Genomic DNA, 22916 nt, shown 5'->3' with positions numbered 1-22916 from the left:
GGACACTTGCAAGCACTGTCCCCCCCAATCTGAACACAAGGGGGGTCAGGACCCCCCCTCCCCCCATGATTTATGCCAATGGACAGACGAGATACTGTCTCTCATCACATAACAGTAGTTGGAACTTCTGTTAATCTTACATTTAGTTCAACCTTAGTCTTATCACTTAAGAGAAAGGTATATAGCAGCTGTATTAGTCAGGATGATCGTGATGATGATGGCTTTTGTGCATTGATTTTCAAAAGTTTTCTTTTTTTTTTAATGTACCCGTGTGTATTCCTAAAGAAAAGACACTCATTACATCAAATTTGAAATTTTGCAATTTGCATAATCGGGGTAGAGTGAACTTCTGGCATTAGATATACACTGCAGCTCGTTTTGTTAAAGCCATGAACCATACTTAAGTGAATGTGAATATACCATGCACCACTGAGAGTAGCTTATGAATTAAAGCAGTGGGGCATCACACCACCACATAGCAACAGCAGCATCACATTCTTGGTTGAGTTGACGTCCTTTGAAATGTAATGAGTTTCAGAATGTGCAGAATATGTGAATGCTTTGTAAAGATGTATTACTAGTAATACAAGTTGCTGATCGATGAACACGGTACTAATAATTGCTTGCCCAATGAAGGCTTTCCTTGCAACAGTAACAATTATACAGTCAAACCCACATATATCGAACCTACATATAACGAATTATTGTGTTTATCGAACAGTTGTAAAATCTCCTTGAACATATTTTTTATATGTAAAATATTTTATATATCGAATTACCTATATATAGAACTTTTTTTGTGATCCCCTTCAGATTCAATATATCTGGGTTCGACTGTACTAATAAAAAGACCCAAAGGCTACTGTCAACTGCAGCTGAAGTGCAGGCAGTATTTGACTCTGAGTAGTAGTCGTTTGTGCTACAGACAGTACCAAGCATTGCTTGTTCATTATTCAGCATTCGTAGCCCTAGCAGAGTAAAAGATCATGCTAGTTGGTATTTTGTGATCAAATTTAATGAGGTAATAATGGACAAGGGGAAATGATATACACAAGCACTTTTGTATGTTGTTTTCCTTCTGTCACAATTAGCAGCAGGCACTGCTAATGACTGTGTTAATGGCAAAATATGGTAAAACAGTGAATGTTAGGACACACTCTTTGAATTCAAAATTTGGAACACCCAAAGTAATCTTGCACTACCAGTCAGGGAGATGGAGCATGGGGAGTTTTGTAGACTTCAAAAAAACTGACGGGCCAAAGTGACCATTGTCACAGCTTGTTGATTGCTCACTACCATCATTGTCTGATATTCTGTGTGTGTGTCTGTGATCACGTGCAAGTGTGTAGGTAGGTGTTTTCTTTATAGGTAGTTAATATATTATCTAAACACCAACGTTGCTAAGACCGGGTTTTATGGTCTTGATTGGTTTATTACTTGTAATACTTTACAACTGCAATGCACAAGCAAAAGTAGTCAAACATTTTAGTCACAGCAGATGCCTTTTATCTTAATCATGATATGCATATGGAAAATAGCATAACAATATCAAGGCTTACAATCTGAAAGTGGTCTATTTTATTCATTTTGGTGCCAGCGCTATTTATCACAGTGCAGTGGCACCAGCACAATGCATTTACACAATGTGTGAATGCTTACACACTGTGTTAATGCTTTTATAGGGCCCCTAAATTGTGGCAAATCGGCACATGTCACAACCATGTATAGTCACACCTGTGTACAGTTAGAATGACGTCTGAGGAGTTCAAGCGCAACACTAGACCTTTTTATCGCTGTCAGTTCATTTTCGGTTGGACAAAACATCAAATTTTTGTCACATTTAGTCATTAGTAAGCTTAAAATGTGTTATGAAAAACATATCTTTAAGGTTCAAAAGTTGCGGACAGTGTTGTTGGCAGTTGTAGCCATGCAGTGAGGTAGGTAGCTGTTTAGCTCATTCAGTGAAGTAGGAACCAGACAAGCTAATGATTGGTAAAAATAGTTAGTATGATGAGGAATGATGCACTATATTTCTAATCTCAAAGTATGTGAGCTGATAAGGCATTATGGTAACTCTGAAATATTCCTTAAAAACTACTGAAAAGATTTATTAGAAAAAAGGAGTGTATGTGGGAGACTATATACTTGTAAGTGTTCTGCTGCGACAACCCTGTGCTGCTCGCCCCGCCATGGTGGTCTTGTGGTTATAGCGCTTGACTGCTGACCTGAAGGTCGCGGGATCAAATCCCGGCTCAAACATTTTCGTGGAGGCGAAAATGTTTGAGACCCGTGTACTTAGATTTAGGGGAACGTTAAAGAACCCCAGGTGGTTGAAATTTCCAGAGCCCTGCACTACTGCGTCCCTCATAATCATATCGCGGTTTTGGGACATTAAACTCCAGATATTATTATTGTTTGATTTTGTAGTTGTCGTCCACACCAGTGCACAGCCCTTTACGTATAGGATATGAAAATTATCATTCAGTCATATTTAAACCATGTACACACTTTTGCATTAATTATAAATATGCGTGCAATACATTGAGCCGTTGCTCACAAGGGACGCCACCATGCCGCATCATTCCTTTTGCAGGTGTGCATCAGGCCTGACTTCATGTGTGATGGTGATGATGACTGTGGCGACTTCTCAGATGAGGCCGATTCAATATGCAGTATGTTTGTTTTTCATTACGTTACATTTCATTTTCATTATGTTCATTTCATTACATTGAATTACATAGTCCTACCAGCCATCCACTGTTCAGTAGTAGTGTGAACATTTCAAAGAAATGATGTAATAAACAGCAGATGCACTGTACAGAAAGGAATTTGTACAGGAAGTAAGCAGTAATTAATTCTAGTCATACAGGGCTTATCAAAACATATCTTAACCAGCATAGTGCGTGTGTGAAAAATGTATCCCATTCAGATGTGCATGACCACAGATGATTTTTGACATTTTTGTAGCGAAACCTGCGAATATATTTGCACATTAGTTAAATGTTGATTTTAATAACTGGGTATTAATTACTTATATTGTTTTTTTCCAGATTTAGTCCTACAAAGAAATACTCAAAAACGGCTATGCCTTAGTTTGTATTTTGTGCCATTAAATGAATACATGTATAAAAATGCACACTTTTTCTGTATTTCAATGTGTATGTATGTATGTAGCCAGTTTTAGATTACATAAGAATTGACTTTTAATAATCCATCTTGCCAAAATAAGTCTGCTGTGTGATCGAGCCATCCAAGGTGACATGACCGTCATTCCGTATGATTGCATAAGTTTCTGTTAAAGGGGTGGCGCCATCAAATTTGTGGCTTGTGCGTTCGCTGCTGTAAGTGTTTCCTATAGCTCCAGGAAGCATGATGCACGCACCAAGATTCATGTATTCTCGCTAAATAATTTAATATCGCCTTTTGATGTGGACAACTTCCGGTTTTGGTTTCTGGGCACCGAGGTTGGGCAGTGACATAGAAGTGTAGGAGGCGTGGTCACATGACCACACAAGGCTGTGACGCACTTAGCCAGGAAGCGATCGAAACTCGGCGAGTGATGTAGCAACCGATGCTTTGCCGGTACTATAGTGAATTAGGATATATTCTAGTTCACTACAGCCGGTACGTACGTTGCGGAAGTGGCGGAGGTCCGGAAGTCACTCACGTTACTACAGCAGATTTGGTGCGACGTCACTACAACTTTCGTTGCCCATCCTACAGATCTATGTCAGTGTTGGCGCGCTAGCGGTGGGTTTCGATCTGAAGAATGGGCATTTAGGTACACTTTGGAAGTGAATTAAAATATATTCTAAACGTTTGCTGTGTCCGACCCTTCGTGTGGAATGTCCTTGCATACAGAGGAAACCCACAACAGGCTTGTTATAGCCTCGAAATTCGATGGCACCACCCCTTTAATGTATTACACAAGAGCAATCATGTGATTTACTTTATTGACCACCTTGGGATAAATGCTTTGCTTTTGTTTGAGTTCTGCTTCCTCCATTAAGCAATATCTTATCCTTTAAAGGGCAAGTGAAAAGTGACAATAATTATAAGCAACCTTGTTTCATTGTGTGGCCATAATGTTTTCAAAGAAAACAGTGTAAGCTTTTTCTTTTTTGTTTCACTTCATCATGCAGAGGACCACAAGTGTGATGTGACACGCAAGTTCCAGTGCCAGAACAACAAGTGCATCCCCTTATGGCAGCTGTGCAATGGCAATGATGACTGTGGAGATGGCAGTGATGAGAACAATCACCAGTTGTGTGGCAAACTAACACCACTTCCCTGCCTTGCTACGGAGTTCAAGTGCACTAATGGGAAGTGCATTCCCAGAGTTGAAGTCTGCAACCGCAAGGATGACTGTGGTGACCTGTCAGATGAACGTGGTTGCCGTGAGTAATTTTTTGCAGATGTGCCTAACAAGAGAACAAACTTAAAATGTACGGTTAAAAAGGTTATGCTAAAGCTTATCATATGTTTGTACTAGCGCTTGTCGTTGCCATGTTTTTCAGTCATGTGTTGCTTTATCATGGTTCTCGCCAGTAATCTGCAAATTACGACTAACACAAACCATGCCACAAAGCACAAAACAAGTGCAACTGCATATCCTCTCCCTCTACTTTGAGAGGTGAAATGAACTTGTAAAATAAAATGTCATCCTCTGTGCAGAGAGTGAGGAAAGTGAAACTTGCCGCTGTCATTTTCAAAGTATGAAAACCTCCTATAATTTTCTTGTGCTCTTGTTCTTGTTTTTTTTTTAATGACTGCTATGGGCTTAAAGAGATTAAAACCAAGCTAAAAGCTATCCGAGATGGTTGCAAGGTGTCCACAGATGGAAGGCCACTGTCTGAAATCTCTCTGAAGTTTGCCCCACATAAATGTTCATCCATGAAGGACAATTTGTTCTTACATCCAACCTGGTTCTGGTTTACAGTCCTATGCATTAGTATTCTTAACATGAGGAGAGCCAAGAACACTTCACAAATATCATGCCTGTGGATGGTTTCCTTCAGCCTCCAAGAAACCTGGTATACATGCATGACACTCATTCTTTCCATCTGTATCTGCTCCTCTTCCACATATGAGGAGAGAATGACATTTGATTCTATTTTTACCCTAACTTGTCTTGCTTCATGTAGCAGTAAAAACACAATGTGCAGTTGTGATTTGTTTTGTGTTCATCACTGTGATTTATGTGACATCTAAGATGCAGTACTTATAATTAGCGCTGCCTCTTATTCGAAACTATGGCTACAGGCTACAGGTACCACGATATTGTGCATAGGCCTATAAAGATTGTTCCTCAAAGCCTAAGTGATCTGTAAGTATGCTTGTACACTCTGTTCTTACAAGTGCTCTTTATTGCTTCAGATGAAGGCACATGCGATGCTGCTACACGAGGAGGATGCGAACATAACTGCACAACTTTGGGAGATTCCAATGGCTACATTTGCACCTGTGCTAGTGGGTACAAGATAAAAGATGATGATCCTAAACGTTGTGAAGGTGGGTTAAAAGTTTTATTTCTGAGAATTTATGAATTTGTGATGAAAAAATGCTATGAATCTGTATAGTATGTGAAAAGTGCTTTCTAATTTTCTTTTCCTGTGAGACATAGTGTACCAACATGCTTAGTGACAGTTTACGATATTGTCATTTAACTTCCTTTCCATTGAACTACAATGATTTGTTTATTTTGAAGCTTAAATGTTTTTGTTTATTTTTTTGCTCATTGCAAAAAAAAAGAAAAGAAATGTTATCTTCCTATTTATGTTATTGTTCTCATGCATTGCATAATCCCTATCTTTCCTTTGTTGAAGATATCAACGAGTGTGCCACATTTGGTCACAACTGTTCACAAATATGTGAAAACCTGATGGGTGACTATGGCTGCCGTTGCAAAGAAGGCTATGAAATGTTCAAGTCTCATTGCCATGCTAAAGGTATGAAGACATGCCGGAGCAGTTTGCTTAACCTATGTCTTTATTTTTGCTAAAGCCTTGATACCCATATATTCTTAATTGTCATCTTTAGGACCAGCTCCTATTGTTCTTTACACCAATGGACCTGACATCAGAATGCTGGACTTGAAGAATGAAGTTCAGAGTGCTGTTATCACTGGAGAGAGCAGGGTTCAGGCACTGGACTATGATCCTCGCGACCGTAAGTTGCACATAGTGACTCTGTTCTGTTCGAATCGAACAATGTGCTTTTCAGTCGAAAGCACAGCTGTGTAAACATTATAGCACCTACTGCCACTTATTTCCAGAATTCTATTTTTACATGGGTGTGTGCTTATGAAGCATTGCCTAATGGCCATTGTAGTGTCACCGTTAAAGTGGTGGCAAAAGAAAGTTCATTCAGCATGTGGAGGAGATTTTTGGAACAGGGCTACATGGTCTCAATGTTTGCCGATTCCCGAGTTGTCAATGCCCCCATGTCCATGGCCAGGATGGCTCTTTCATTAAATGTGGCCGCTCATCACCATTCCGCCACCGCAGTATAACTTCTGTGGTAGAAACTAAATACAGATACTAAAATATAATGCTAAATGCCAGATGTGCAAGAGTGAATCATATTGCCACAATGGGCTCTCATCTACAATACATCTTGCGTGTCTGTCTGGCAGAAGCATGCACGCACAATATGAATATGTTTCTATAGCTTGCTAGAGCATAGTGAAAGCCAGTTTTTTTGGTGACTCGCATTTAAATCTAGAACAATGGGACTGCAGTCATCCAAAGGAAATAAATATAGCTTGTAGTAATTCATGCACCAAAAAAAAACTTACCAGGCTATTCCAGAAGACCTGCATGTGTTCACTTATGTATGCACGTACTCACACACAACATGAATGAACACACATCCACCTTTCTATGCAGCTGCATAGAAAGGCTGAGGAAAAAGTGGCCCTAAAGACAAGACCTCAAGGAGGATAATAAGTACACTTTTGTTGCATCCACACGAGAGGAATAGGCTTCAAGAAATGGCTTTTAAGACGAAAGCATCTTGAGTTGGGCTGGTTGGTATAGACTGATTTAGGAACAAAGAAACAGTGCTAGAACAGGACGAAGACGAGAGGACACAAACACTGCGCTGACTAACAACCATATTTTATTGCGTTTGCACGTCAATATATACAGGGGAAAACACAATCAGTATACACATCGGGGAACAAGTTTGGCAATGTTGCAGCGATATCTTGTTCCCCGATGTGTATACTGATTGTGTTTTCCCCTGTATTGTTGACGTGCAAACGCAATAAAATATGGTTGTTAGCCAGCGCCGTGTTTGTGTCTTCTCGTCTTCGTCCTGTTCTAGCGTTGTTTCTTTGTTGCAAAATCAAGATGCCCCGCCACGGTGGTCTAGTGGTTATGGCGCTCGACTGCTGACCCGAAGGTCGCGGGATCGAATCCCGGCCGTGGCGGCTGCATTTTCGATGGAGGCGAAAATGTTCGAGGCCCGTGTACTTAGATTTAGGTGCACGTTAAAGAACCCCAGGTGGTCGAAATTTCCGGAGCCCTCCACTACGGCGTCTCTCATAATCATATCTTGGTTTTGGGACGTTAAACCCCAAATATTATTATTATTATTATGCAAAATCAAGACGAAAGCCTTAAGTTCCTCATCAGATGCCAGCCGCAGTGTGTGGTACAAAAACCCATGTGTCCTGAATAAAAATTGAACAAATTAATATCACGGTTCAAGTCTGAATTGAATCCAGGTATTTTGCGTGACAGTCAAGTGTTCTACCAGAGCCACACCAGTGCTTATGATTAATTACCTGATAAAGTCATCGTATCTCGCAAGGAATTGCGTCAACAGATGTAATATTGCATGACAGAAGCATAGAATTGCTTAATATGAATTGGATGTGAATTGCATAATGAGTGGGTGGCTGAAAGTTGCCCACCTATAAAAAGGGCTGAGCTATAATTCATCATCATCATCAGCCACAGCATCAACAAAGGCATTTGCGTCACTCAGCCAGAAGCCACATGACCAACCGTGTGCCTCGCCGAAAGAGCAGATTCAGTGAAGAGTTCAATGAAGGGACAAGGAGAGTGAAAATGTTTTCGCCTTGATGTCTCTTAGGAAGGAGCTAAGGAGGCAAACAATTTGAATAACAGGGCTGCATACTGGCACAGCTTGAGAGTACGTAATTGCTAACTAGTATAGTACAGCACAGGAACAAGAATATGTACACACAAAAATACATGGTGACATGACTATTATTTCTTTATCCAACAGCTTTATCTTTTTTCAGTCACTTACATGATTGTTTTATGTCCTAATAAATTATGCATACGAGCTTGTGGTTGCAATTTTATGACTACACTGAATTGTGAAATACTGAAATAAAAAAAAAAGAGTGCCAGAAAAGATACTGGATGTTGATACCAATATCGCATACTATTTATTGCTGCTGTATATATTCAAAAGTGTTGCATTACTGCCTTTTGCCTGAAGTAAGTCTGTTAATGTGACTAAGATCACGTCCTGATGTTTGATGATTCCAAAAATGCTACTTGTGTACTGAGATTCCAAAGCGCATGAAATAATCCATTTGTAAAGCTTATCCATGGCCCCCCCATTATAAAGCATTTTTTAGTGCAACCCACTACAGTGGCTGAAACACTGTCTATTGCTGTGCATGAGGTTGTAGCTTGGCTTCTTGGTTACTGACATAATTCAGTTAGGCAGAAATACTTAATTTAGGATCACATTAAGAACCCCAAATGGTCAATATCAATGCAGAGCCATTAACCACAGCATCTCCATAGCCCCACGGAATGTTAGACAGAATTAATTTGCATCTTTTCAGGTATATGAGGAAGCATTGAACAGTAAATTTGAAAAGTATTCTAACAAACATTAAATAATGTATGAACAGCAGGGTTTTCAGAAGGGCAAATCGAAAGACCTACTTTAAAGGGACACTAAAGGCAAATATTAAGTCGACGTTGATTGTTGAAATAAAGGTCCAGAAACCTCGTAGTTCTACTTTTGTGCCAAGGAAGTGCTTATTTTGAAATAAAATCACGTTTTAGTGGTCCGCATCGTGTTAACGCACTTCAAATCACCCGCCTGAAAACGGTGTTTCTCACGTCACTGCTGCCGTGCCCAACGTTGCCCGCCTTTACTGCGTGGCGGCGTGCACTGGCGGCATGCGCCATTCGGGCATCCGGCAACATCACATGCATGTGGCATTTTGTCGAACTTTCTGTGAGAGTGACTTTCACGCGCGCGCAAAACACACGCGGCAGTACGCAGTACCGGAACTACCACTGAGACATGACCGCGTGAGCGAAGCAGGGCGCCGGGCGAAGCGCAGTTCGGCGAAAATGGAACCTTTGAACCACGTGCGCCATTCCCCATGGCAATGCCAAAGAGGTTCTTTTTTCCATGAATCAAACAGAAACGAACAAGCAGCATTTTATTACGTCTCTTGATGCACGGAAGGTTCTTTTTTTATTGCAGCTAGTTGATTACGAGTGATTAAATGCAGTCGAACTCTCTCACTTCATCGGGATCATTTCCAAAATGTGCCGCTCGTGGCGCTCATCGCGTGATACATTTAGCTTAATTTTTCGGTAAGTAGGGCACTGCTGTTGATAATAATGCCGTTTTAGGCGTTTTCATACATTGAGCTTTCACTCTGACATAAATCGTACATATTGTACATATTGCACAAACATATTGTACATATAATTTTGAACATTGGGCAGTGTGTATTAATTTTATTTGTCATTGCCAGAAAGCATTTGGCTCTGTTCATCTTGCTACATTACTAATTTGGCAACGTGCGGAATATGTTAAGTTGTTCCAAAATTATTAAAAAAAAAGCTTTTCGAAAGTGTCAGTATGTTTCTATAAACTGCAACGAATCACCCAAAATGAAAGTAAAATGTGGAGTTTTACGAGGATCTATCCTCGGTCTGCAGGTCATGTGAGGTATTCGGCAGTTATACATTTCAGAAATTACAGAATGGTAATACCTTTTTAAAACTACTGTCTGTTTGGTTAAATGTAAACTCTAACTTCACATCAATGAAACAAAATATTTTTTGGTGGGTAAATAAACCAAATAATTTTTAAGTAATCATTGTTTTCCAGGGCACAAAGCTAGAGCAAGTGGAAAAACACATTTCTGAGAATTTTGTTACAGAACAACCTACAGTATAATCTCAGTAAATGGAAATTGCTTAAACTGAACAGTCATTTAATAGGTTGGTTTTGTATATGGATAGCACAAAAAAAATTTCATTAACTCTCTGTAAATGGAGTCGCAGAAGTAAGCTCCAATTTTTTTCCCAAAAGAGCAACATTAAAATATCCTTAATACCCATCTTCTATCCAGAAAGCCATCTTTAATAATTAGCTATAGACTCTTCCTTCACAAGTGCATGTAAAAGCTGTTTTTTTTTTTAATATGTCGCCAGTGCATCCTCAAACCAACACTAGTCAAGCCTAATCCATTTAAGAGCAGTTGGCCACACCCCATACCGGCAGACAAACTAGCTGATATGTTAAATTTTTGTGCTTAGCATATCTAAGAATATTAAGAGGGTGTATGGCGGATAGTGCTGCACCTCTAACTCTGTGCATCTTTCCCAGTAAATGAAACTCCTGTTTGCTGGAACATGGTTTTTCTGGTTCCTTTTGGTTTCCTTTAATTGCCTAGTTAACATGAGATCTAAGCAGAGAGGCTTGGCATTCGTATGTGCTCACTAAACTGGTATTTTCATGATTAAAAACATATGCTTTACTACATGCTCCTTTCCTGATTATATTACTGCATTTTAGTTTGGGGAAAAACCTCAGCTAAAAACTATAAAAGCTAATTAGTCGTTCACATATTTGAAGGATATACTGGGCACCCACAAGATTTAGCTTTTAGCCCCTTGTATACGAAACACTCACTGCCAGTCAGGTTTATTATTTTATGTTATCGGAAAATATATATATTTTAAACTTTTGTTACATTTTTGCAGATGTGGCATGTGTTGCTTTAGAAAGCATTCATACAGAGTACTCTTGACAAGAATGTGCTGTGCTAGACAAGATTTAAATAACCAGGTGTCCATTCTTTTTAATAATGTTATAACCAGTCTATCAATTTCAACTGAATACAAAGATTTAAGAAATTTGCAAATTCATAATGACACTTGTTACAGTTGATTTCATCTTTGTTGAATAGATACTTTATATACTGTTTCTTTGTGCTATGATACAGACTTGTTTAGTTTGCCATTTTACATGCACCATAATAGTCTCATGTAACCCTAATCACATTTCATATGTGTCAGTTGTGCTCATAGCGAAGAGTAGATGACTGTCACTTTGTTTTCCAATATAAACAAAACACATGTTCTGACACTGCTCCTCTAATTATAGTGCTCATATTTTTCTATTGTCTGCTCTAACAATGTGATGTTTTCTATCCATCAAACTATATTTGAAGTATTTTTTATTCAGGCATTTGTCAGTTGGGGCAGCAAAGCTCAATAAATTAAGTTAAAATAAAATGAAACCTTATCACTAGTGCTGTATTTTTGCTCTATACAAAATTATTATTGCAGTCGTAGACAACTGGCTATTAATGATAATTCTTTGTTGCTTTTATGTTTGAAATGAGCTTCTTTCAAGGAAACCAGCCTGGTAGTTGATATGGCTGAATTAAAGTAGTTATTAAAAAATAAGCTTATACAATTAATAACTGCCATCTTATATCAAACAAAAATACCATATTCTTTCAACAAATAAATTTTTTTGGTATTTTTACAGAGATGCTCTACTGGACAGACTCTTATGAGAAAACAATTAAGAGAGCATTCCTGCCAAACTTGACTGACGTCAGTGCTGGCATTGGGTTCCCACAGAATCTGGAGCTGAAGGGCCTCACAAAACCAAATGCTATTGCAGTTGACTGGGTTGGAAGGTAAGCACAGGAGCTCTTGATCTAACAGGACAGGTTTGTGACCAAATGTGCTGTGCTTTGCAGGACTATTTACTGGATGGATGCAGATCTGTCAAGCACCCGTCCCAAGGGAAGAATTTTTGTCAGCCTAATTGATGGTCGATACAGAAAGACACTGTTGTCATCTAACTTGGAAAGACCCACTTCAATGGCTGTTGACCCTGACATGGGGTGAGTGACTAAATATAGCTGTAACACATAGCTTCTGGGACCCTATGCCACAGGTTCTGTGGCCCTATGTCAACTCAGGCTGACATGACACTGATTTGTAGTGTACATTACAGTCCATTGCCATCTAATAGATGTAACTGCTGAATGCTCACATTCAAACTTGCTGCCATGAAATTCTTCCTAGTACTTTGAGTTTTGCATTGCTTTAATCTTGTATTTCGATGGAGGTGAAATGCTAGAGGCCCGTGTACTGTGCAATGTTGGTGCATGTCTAAGAACTCCGGATGGTCGAAATTTCCAGAGCCCTCCACTACGGCATGCCTCATAATCATATCATGGTTTCGGCACATAATCCCCACAGATACTATTATTTCTACAATCGATTTGTATGAAAAGTTGGCAAAAGTGCAATTGACATGAAGTGTAGTATTGAACTACCGTTAAATCCCGAGCAAGCACCCCCTACGGTGAAAGATAATCGAACAATATTTGGAAGGAGGGCCCTTGCTCGGTCGCGGATCAATATTCTAGATGGCGGTGGAAGAGCCCCTAAGAATAAAAAATACACACCCGTGCTTCTTATGAAATGCTCTATTCATTACGCATGGATTCACTGTATCCAAAACATCGAATGATACAGTGAAAATTGCGGGAGGGCAGGGTGGGGGGCCCTTGCTCTGTCATTGGCGCATATTTCAAATCTCTCGAAAAAAGGAGAGGGCCACTTGCTCGGGCAGGGGCGTAAGCGTACAATTGTATTCAGGTATGCACAGTGGAATAGGACGAGGCATTCTCCCCTAATATTATCATGTCCTTCTGAGTGTTATGGCCACTAGTGCCACTTTTCAGAAGGTATTGGATAACTGCACAGTTCCCCACTTTATTCACATCAGACAATTGCCCCTGTACTTCAGTCTGCAATGTCTGAAACAAATAAGCTAGTAGCAATAAATTCGATACAGGACTTAGCAAAGTTAACTAAGAGTTTCAAAACTACTTTCGTCTGGCACAATGCACTATGGTTTCACCTGAAAATTTTTTTAGTCAAACCTATATATCAACATTTATATCTGTATTTGAAATGAACTGTTTTTCGTGCATTAATAATGGACATGTAACATTTTCTCAAGGTAGCATTTGATTTGCTCGCAGGTGGATGTTCTGGTCAGATTCGGGCTCCAACCCCAAGATTGAAACAGCATGGATGGATGGCTCAAAGCGCCGTATCATTGTGGGTGACAAGATTGGCTACCCAACAGGCCTGACGATAGATTATGCCTCTGATCACAGAATTTATTGGTGTGACAGCAAACTGAACACCATTGAAACTGCAAAACAGGATGGCTCCAACAGAGTTGTTATCATCAGTGGTGGTAAGTCTATCAGAGAACAATTAGCATTTAGACATGTGCTGTAGACCCAGACCACAGAGTAAGATAAGAGAGGAACGCAGACTTTGCCGCCGCTCAACGCATTCGCTCGGGACAAACCGGGCAACGTGGACGCAGGCGTCTAGTGCATTCTTTTGCATTCTCCCTCCACTCCTCATCATACTTTCGCACATGCTTTCCCACTTGCATTCCCAGCTGGCTATTCACAACGCGTAACGCCATCTGTTGAGGAGCATGGATATTAAACAACCTGCTCTCATGAGTGCGTACGCTGACTGGGAAAAGCTGGTGGTGGTGGTGGGGGGGAGCGATGTGCATGGAGCAGACAACAAAACGGGTGAGCAAGCAGACGCAGGAAAGCGTGACCGTGTGCCACTTCTATAACAACAGAGACCCCCCGCCCGTGGCTCTGCTTGAGGACGCCGTCTCTCCTCTGCCACTTTTCTTCATTCATAGAGCCATCTGGCGAGCACGCTGTGAAGCAAGATCCGGCGTTGCAGAATGCGTCCCTTCCAGACGAGCGGAGTCTGCACTCCTGTCTGATCTTGCTCCGTGACTTAGACCACAAGTCTACTTAACTCAATGACTTCTTTTTCCTCCCCAAGATCTGATGCATCCGTTTGCAATGGACTTGTTCGAAGACAGCATTTTTTGGATGACTCGAGATTCTGGCGAGATTTACAGGCAAGATAAGCATGGACGAGGCGTCAAAGTTCGAGTCAAACGAAATGTTGAGAACCCAACAGGTGTCAAAATCTTCCAGCCACTGAAGTACAATCTCAGTGGTAAGTTTCAAGAAATGGTAAACAATGCAAAAACTGGGTACAGCTCTTCAAACATTCCCTGAAACTCTTGGCTTTTTAGTTCCCAACAGGTGCCCATCATCAGGCTGTTCCCATCTGTGCCTGTTGGTTCCCCAAGGCTATCGTTGTGCCTGCCCTGACGGAACTTCCCTACATGTTCTCAACTTTGGCAGTTGTGATGCAGGTATGTGAAAATACAGTAAGCAAAGTGCCTAACAAAATGTCACAAGCACAATGCAAGAAGTATTGAGAGGAATATCTCCGTCCACCCATCATGCTCATGTGGTACATTAGTGTCATGCCAGGCAAGGAGGAAACATTTCATTTTCAGTCCATCATTTCAAATGATGCATCAGCATATTCCAGTTCTTACATGACCCTGAATAGAAACAGTGCAAAAATAGAATGCTCTATATTTTGCAATTAAATTTTGGACCATACTGCTGATGCGGAATCAAACAATTTATAACTGTCGCATATGACACTGAAATAGCTTCGTTATATAAGAAAATTTGTTGTTAACATTTATTCTTGACGCTTCCCGTACCGCGGTAAAAATAGGTGTTTTTTGTAGGTTACACTAGATCTTTTTTGTTGATGGAACTACTGTGCCTAATATTTTATGTAATACATGAACGAAAAGCAGAATGAATGGACTTTTCAAGCATATAAGTTTCATTAACGAGGTATGTGTTATTTGAGCGATATAAATTGCGAGATTCAAGATTACAGGATACAATTGAACATGTTTTGGAAAGACACACTTTTATCTTCTATGGAGAAAATATAACAGGCCTTATGAGATATAAAAAAAATGTACTGCCATTTAATAGGCACGATCCCTGAAAAATTCAAACTTTTTCATTGAACAGGACTTTCATGACAAAAACCTTACTGTAAGCACTCCACTTGGGCGTGTCATGTGGCAAAGCAGTTAGTTGACATAAAGTATAGCCTAACATCGCATTTCTTGCAGTAAACTCTTGTTTTTTTTTTGTTTTCTAGTTGCACTTGCATTTCTTGGAGTTTCTATAAGTTTCCATCTTGGCAGGCAGGTGCTCAAACGTGAACTGAGATAACCTGAAGCAGAAAGCGAAGCTGACCGATGTTCCGGGCTGGTTTGCATTGTCACTGCTCTCAGAGTCAAAGTTCAACCAAAAAGCAGCATCCTCAGACTCGTTACTGCTCGTTAAATAGATAAAATCAGCCTTAAACATGCCGAAATGCTGGTATCTGCGATCTTTTGAAGTGTGTGCCGCATCCATTGGCGGCCATTTTCGCTTTCGACTTAGACAATCGCGTCACTTTAGAGTGCGTTCTAAAATCAAAGCCACGCGGGAGCACTATACTCTCAAACCTCGATATAATGAACACGGATATAACGAATTATCGGTTATAACGAAGTAAATGAAAAATAATCTTGTCTTATATACAGTGCTACAAATATATGTTTATAACGAATTTTCGGATATAACGAACTTGTTTTCGTGTTAGATGCGACTTCGTTATAATGAGGTTTGAGTGTAGTTCTTCTTCACGACAGATGGCGCAGTGTGTCCATGAATGGCACGGAATGTCTCGAACGCGGCAATTCAAACCATCGAAAGCGGGCTATTGATGCCCTCTGGACGCGGTACGGAAAGAGTTAACACTGTATTAATGGCAAGTTATATCCGTGTTCATTATATTGAGTTTGTGTGTGAAGAAGCATCTGTGATGGGTCATTTAATAAGTTATTTCTAGATAGTGCCCCATTTACTTACAAAACTTTTCAAAAGAAATCCGTGAAGCAATACGTCAGCAGGCAACACTTGCTGATTGCACATTACATACTCGTGCGCTCTTTGATTGTGTGGATAGATGTCCTTGGAGAACAATGCTGTGTTTGGTTTGGCCTGCACAAGCATAAAGTGTGCGTGCTCATGCTTGCCCAAGCCATTTTCTTCGCAGTTTTCAGCCTTGCTAGTTTGCACAGGTTTCTGCAGATCTTGGATTTCATTGTGCATGCTTCCAGCAGCTCTCCCACGGTCAAGTCACCAAGAGATAATGTCTGTACAACAGCAAAGGCACCATCCACCTTTGCAATTCAAGGATGGTGTAAAGATGTATTCTGTAACCATGCCATATGGCATGGTTACAAGCATAGGCTCATACCATTCTAAGGAAAGATAGGAATCACTCTTCTTATGACTACATTTTCGAGAAGCGTTTTCCAGAGAGGAACATGCAGAGAAAGCTGTACTGCAATGAACTAAAAGGGGAAGTAACCTAGACAAGACATCAAGGCTTTTTGCCAAATGTTGAACTTTTGACATTGCCAGAGTGCACAAGGTACTTGTCTTCCACTCACTAAAAAAGGAAAAAAGAAAACTCTGGAAACCACAACATATGCATGGAACCAACTTGCACACTGCTTGCAACAGCAGGCACGATTAAGCATATCCTTTTGCCTTCAATGTTAACATGGTCCTCAGACAATAATTGTTTTATTCCTGTTGGGGTCCAAGAGATGGTACCAGTGATGATTTAGACTATGATACGAGGTATTACGGTAGCAGTAACTCTGCTATCATAAATATACATGCACAAATTGACCACTGAAATTTGATTCATCACCTGAGAGGGGCTTCTTAGGTAGGTTTGTTAGAGAGCAAGGTATTGTTTTTCTAAATGGTACGTGGTTCCTGCAAAAAGTCATCTAAAGTGCCAAATGAGCCTGCTTTTTCCAGCTATGGTGTCACTATACAATATATTCTTGCGGAAATCAGAAGAAAGTTCAACATGCAATTAATTTTACATTTTGTGACTGAAAAATGAATTGTGCAGTCAGCATAGCAATGGTGTACGCTTCCAGAAGCTTATCCTTTTGGCCGTGAATTGCATGCAATGAATGACACTTCCACACTGTACCCTGCACTGCTACTTTATTGGGACATGGGGGAGAGTGCTGTTCTGCCTCTTCAAGTATTCTTGCTCTGTGGCCACAAGAGTTTTATTGTTATAAACAATGTCGATCTTTACCATTTTGTTCCTAGGGTTTGAAGTGCCAAAACCACAACCTTACAAGTGCCCTTGCCGAAATGGTGGCCGCTGTGAGAGTGTCCGAGATGAGCAAATAGTGTGCAGGTGCTCAAGTGAATTTGAAGGCATGCACTGTGAAAACTTCATTGCCCGTCGACGGATATCATCTCTTGGAGGGGCCAGTGGTAAGATATGTTCAAAAATTTATAGGCAGTGTATTGGAGTGTGCTTTGATTATTAAGGTATGTTTGACACCTTATCTTTGCCTTGCCTTTGTTTGATACAGGCGTGGCTGCAGTCCTTGTTCCAATTATTGTGGTCCTCATAATAATGATCGTAGCAGCCACTCTCTTTGTGTGTGTACGCCGGCGTCATTTGTAAGTACCATTAAATATGCTTTCTTCCGACTATCTGTGCACTTGACCATGGATTATTAATTTTGTTTTGTGTTGTAGCAAACAAAGTGGCCTTGGTGGAAGCACACAAAGTGTATCTTTCAGGAGTGGCACAAATGTGGAGTTTTCGCCAAATTTTATGCGAACTCGACAAGCAGAGACAAATGCGGTAGGTAGTAAGGCAAGCCCACTATAAGTAGTCATTCTTGACATGTTGCATTCTTCAATTTGCAGGAATCTTTAGATGCTGACTTTGGACTGAATGATGTGAACAAGGCAACAGACTTTAGCAACCCAATGTATGATGCATTAGGAAATGCTGATGGCACTGCAGGTGCTGGTGAAACAGGCAAGGGAGGCCTATATGAAGTGGCTGGTGATGTCTTTGACAAGAAGTATGACAAGAACTGCTTTGACAGCAGCAATAAGGCACCACCAAGTGTGGGATCTGCTGTGCTGCACCCGTCAATGGTGCTTCATCGGTCATCTCCACATGTTCCTTTACGGCAAACAGCACTTGATCCAACCACCGTGGACACAGACAAAGACACACAAAATTTGGTGGAAGAGGACAAGTCAGAATGCTGAGTGTGTCTGCACGAATTGAGGCAGGCCTCCAAAACAGGTGAACTGGCTGGCAATAGAACTGTTAACAAACAAGGACTCATCTTCGAATCGTGGTCGTTCTAGGTGTTGCATATCTTGTTTGGGCTGGGGAGTAGACTTGTACATATGGTATTAACTGTTTTTCGAAGAGACAGGCAAAGAGCTATATTGTGTGCAGCCAGCAGCAATGATGTGTCTGCTCTGGACAAAGACTAGGCACGATTACTGTTGCCAAGCGCTTGCTGCCCACATCCTGAATGTTTCAGGCCAGAGCTGGTGGGCTCAACGCTGTTATTTATGTCGTGTATAAAACAGAAGGGCCTTTCATGGTCGTGGCTGAAAAGCCTGCAGAAAGGCAAGTGTGGAGACCTCACCCCCACTAAGAGCATGCTCCCACTTGCACGTGTCCCTCCGAGAACGCACAAGGTCTGGAATGGGTCTGAGGCTTGTCCCGATCACCAGTCTTGCACGGATGCGTCTTCTCACAAGACAGAGAGTTTGTTTATTTGTGGATTGATTTTATAAACTGTTTTTATGTTATACAAATTTTTTTAACTGCACCTGGCAATGCTTTTACAATCAAGTTTTGCTGAAGTCATGTGTGCCCAATGAGAATGTGTGAGTATGCCTCTGAAGATCGCAGTGTCTTGTACTGGCTGATTTTATAAAAGCCCTGCACCTTTCCAATGCTTGGAGGTCTGTCTCCTTCAGGCATAGAAAGTGCAGGGCTTTTTCTTTTCTTCTCGTGTGAGCCTGTTCATGCAGCAGCAACTGGACAATGCCTTCAAATCAGGAAAAAAAACTCTGTGGCATTCCCTGTATATGTGCTGGACTGAGTGCTTAGTGTTGGACGGGTTTCAGTCTAGTTACTTGCATTTGCTGCTGTGGACAGGCTGTCGTGGTGTGACTTAGGACACACAAGTGCTTGATGTGTACATGTGATATTTTTTTTTTTTTGTAAAAGCTTGGACACGCCATACCTGCTGATAACTGATACCGTATCATTCCATCTGTTCATTCCATGTTCGGTACAAATGTGTGATATAGTTTCTGCTCTTTTTTGTTTGTTTTAGGCAGACAAAATGTTTTATATAAAGTGATGAGTCTTGCTCTGTTGTGACACATTCCCACCCACTTCCCTCCCCCCGTTCCCCCCCATTCCCCCCCCTTGTGATTGCACTCAGGTGCTGATCAGCTTACAGTTAATCCATGAAATTCTCATCTGCCATTTCAAAGAACAATAAATTTGTAATACTTGAAATGTGTTTCTTGGAGTACTATACATACATAACCACAACGAGTAATTGGGCTTATGATGTGATAAGCTTGTATTCAGTTATGTGCACATAGTACAGCATGCACAAGAGCAGGGCAAACAGACAGGCGTCTGACCTCATAACCTTGTCTTTGTGCTGTATGTCATACAATTATTGATAATTTAATTCCACACCGATGAACAGTGTTACTGTTGTACATACTATAATTGGCTCTTTGAATTTATTTTATAGTTAGCAAACTTGCCACACCATAAAATGCTGAAGCAACGTGTTATATTTCAGATAATCCTCATTTGACTACATTTGATGCACCTTACAGTAGTCCATGTTCCTTTGCCAAACATTCAACTTGCCGTTGTATGGGGACAAGCTATAATGAAGTTTCACGGCACACTTGCACTCACTGCTTTGCTACTAAACGAATTGCAAGCAGGTTTTCCACCATGGTGCTGCAGGGTGTGTCCAGATAAGATCGAACACGAGGTCCCGGTCACCATTCACGATTTTCATGAAATTTGCTGTAGGTCTAGGCATTGCACCCAGAACAATGGTTTCGAAGTTAGTTTTGCGAAAAAAAAAATTTGTTCGCCTGAAAAAATATATACAAATTTTAGCCTCAAAAAACACTTTTCCGCCAATTTCGCGATTTCTGAAATTTGAGCGCACCTAGGGAAAAAACTGTGCACTTCTTGGTCACAATATTTAGTCCCCTCAAAGAACAAGTGAAATACAATCTTATGAGTCTATTAGTTTCTTTGCTTGTCAAAGCACTTTTGAAGAATAAAATCACAAACTAGGCAAATCGCACAAAATACCTGTATTTGAAGAACTTATTGCTGCAAACAAGTTAAATTGAGGATAATAAAAATCGGTACATATGAACTTTGGTACTTTCGCTCTTTTAAAATAATTTTCGTGGTTTTATCACGCTCCATTTTACTCGATAATTGGGCTGAAACGTAAGTGATTTACGAAAAATACCGAACTTTGAAAACAGTTTTCTCAAAAAAAGCCATTTTTAATTTTTTTTAAATCCCTCTGATTTAGGTTAAGGGCGTCGTCTATCATTCTGCATAAAAAAAGTTGCATTATTTTGGTTGCTAACAAGTTATATTCCGTCAAATGTGACCAAGTCAGCCTAGCGGCCGCGTCGTTCGTTATGTGCTGAAACTCTGATATAAGTTGTTCAAAAGACTTACATAATCACAAATCAGTAGCTCCACACCAACAAATGCGCATGCCAGGTGTCATAGTTAGCAAGCTTTGTGGTGCGATCAGCCACTTGACAAACCCGCAGTAGCGGCCGCTCGATGCCGCGGGCGCTCACATACATGAGTGCCGCTTCGACTGCGGATGAGTTCCGCTTTCGCGCCAAACCAATGTTGGCCAAACTACGCTCAGAGGAGGAACGAGAGAAGGAATGCATCACTCTGAAAGTTAAAGGCTGTTAAGTGCCAACAAAAGCCATATTATACAACGAAAACTGCCGGTAATTTTGCAGTGAGCGCCTCCAGTAGTGCGCTCATGTGTTGCTTTCTCTCTTCTGATGGTCTAACGATAATTAGGTTCACTCTATCAGCAATATATGACACAAAAGCAAGCCATTGACATCTAAAGAAGTGTCTCTTACGTGCTTCGGATGGTCGAACAACTCAAATTGCAGTTCTCTATCTCGTGCCAGAACACTTATTGTGTCAGCCGGCCGTGAAAAGTGAGTGCAAGTCCTTTGCTTTATTAATGCACCGCATTTACAATAATGTATTGTGCGTTCGCAGATATATTCAACGCAAGCCGAGCGTTTATCACGATATTTTGCGGCTGCGGGCATAACAGGAGGGAAAAAATACATGCGTGCTGTATTGAAGGCGCGCACTGCGAAATTGCCGGCAGTTTTTTCGTTGTATAATATGGCTTTCGTTGGCACTTAACAGCCTTTAACTTTCACAGCGATGCATTGCTTCATTCGTTCGTCTTCTGAGCGTAGTTTGGCGCGCAACCGGAGCTCATGCGCAGTCGAAGCGGCACTCATGTAATGTGAGCGCCCGCAGCATCGAGCGGCCGCTACTGCGGGTTTGTCAACAGAGAACACGCTTTGTCAAGTGGCTGATCGCGCCACAAAGTTTGCTGAACAATGACACCTGGCTGCGCATTTGTTGGTGTGGAGCTACTGAGTCTTTTGAACAACTTATATCAGAGTTTCAGCACATAACGAACGACGCGGCCGCTAGGCTGACTTGGTCACATTTGACGGAATATAACTTCTTAGCAACCAAAATAATGCAACTTTTTTTTTATGCAGAATGATAGACGACGCCCTTAACCTAAATCAGAGGGATTTAAAAAAAAAATTAAAAATGGCTTTTTTTGAGAAAACTGTTTTCAAAGTTCGGTATTTTTGGTAAATCACTTACCTTTCAGCCCAATTATCGAGTAAAATGGAGCGTGATAAAACAACGAAAATTATTTTAAAAGAGAGCGAAAGTACCAAAGTTCTTATGTACCGATTTTTATTATCCTCAATTTAATTTGTTTGCAGCAATAAATTCTTCAAATACAGGTATTTTGTGCGATTTGCTTAGTTTGTGATTTTATTCTTCAAAAGTGCTTCGACAAGCAAAGAAACGAATAGACTCATAAGATTGTATTTCACTTGTTCTTTGAGGGGAATAAATATTGTGACTAAGAAGTTCACAGTTTTTTCCCTAGGTGCGCTCAAAATTCAGAAATCGCGAAATTGGCGGAAAAGTGTTTTTTGAGGCTAACATTTGTATATATTTTTTTCAGGCGAACAAATTTTTTTTTTCGCAAGACTAACTTCGAAACCATTGTTCTGGGTGTAATGCCTAGACCTACAGCAAATTTCATGAAAATCAGGAATGGTGACCGGGACCTCGTGTTCGATCTTATCTGGACACACCCTGCAGATGTTTGTTGCCAAATGGAGCTATTTCGCGTTTTTTTTTTTTTCGATGTAGCCGCTCTATGAATAAAAAGGTAAGTTAAACAGGGTTAGAGGATGAATATTTAAGACATTTGTTGACATCATTTTCATTCACGTGGATCTTGCATGCCTGCATTTTATAGCAACCAAGACTCACCTGTAGTTGCCCTTTTGTTTCTCATCAGGTGTTGCAGAGATGATGAAAAATAATGCAAGAAAAAATTAATCTTTGCGCGCTTTGAACAGCATTCAGGCAAAGGCAAAGCGATGTCATAAACAAGTTGAAAAAATGTAGCCAAGCTATAGGCTTTATTTTTTTTTTTTT

The 22916-nt window shown here is 40.5% G+C and overlaps 1 protein-coding gene across 2 annotated transcripts in view; it reads left to right on the top strand.

The window, feature by feature from the left end:
- LOC119379328 (low-density lipoprotein receptor-related protein 2) overlaps positions 1-19634 on the top strand; it is a 241805-nt gene extending 222171 nt beyond the window's left edge. For both annotated transcript variants that reach the window (XM_037648605.2, XM_049411933.1), the window contains exons 65-78: positions 2594-2672; positions 4143-4397; positions 5377-5511; positions 5826-5948; positions 6040-6168; positions 11794-11947; positions 12011-12157; positions 13310-13530; positions 14154-14333; positions 14413-14535; positions 17387-17557; positions 17659-17749; positions 17828-17936; positions 18002-19634. In XM_037648605.2, the coding sequence (XP_037504533.1) occupies positions 2594-2672; positions 4143-4397; positions 5377-5511; positions 5826-5948; positions 6040-6168; positions 11794-11947; positions 12011-12157; positions 13310-13530; positions 14154-14333; positions 14413-14535; positions 17387-17557; positions 17659-17749; positions 17828-17936; positions 18002-18355 (2271 nt within the window). In that variant the 3' untranslated portion in view covers positions 18356-19634. The remainder of the gene's footprint in view (positions 1-2593; positions 2673-4142; positions 4398-5376; positions 5512-5825; positions 5949-6039; positions 6169-11793; positions 11948-12010; positions 12158-13309; positions 13531-14153; positions 14334-14412; positions 14536-17386; positions 17558-17658; positions 17750-17827; positions 17937-18001) is intronic.
- Positions 19635-22916: the final 3282 nt, after the last annotated feature.

Source organism: Rhipicephalus sanguineus, chromosome 1 (genome assembly GCF_013339695.2).
Source record: "Rhipicephalus sanguineus isolate Rsan-2018 chromosome 1, BIME_Rsan_1.4, whole genome shotgun sequence".
NCBI lineage: Eukaryota > Metazoa > Arthropoda > Arachnida > Ixodida > Ixodidae > Rhipicephalus > Rhipicephalus sanguineus.
This window is presented reverse-complemented; position numbering and strand designations above follow the sequence as displayed.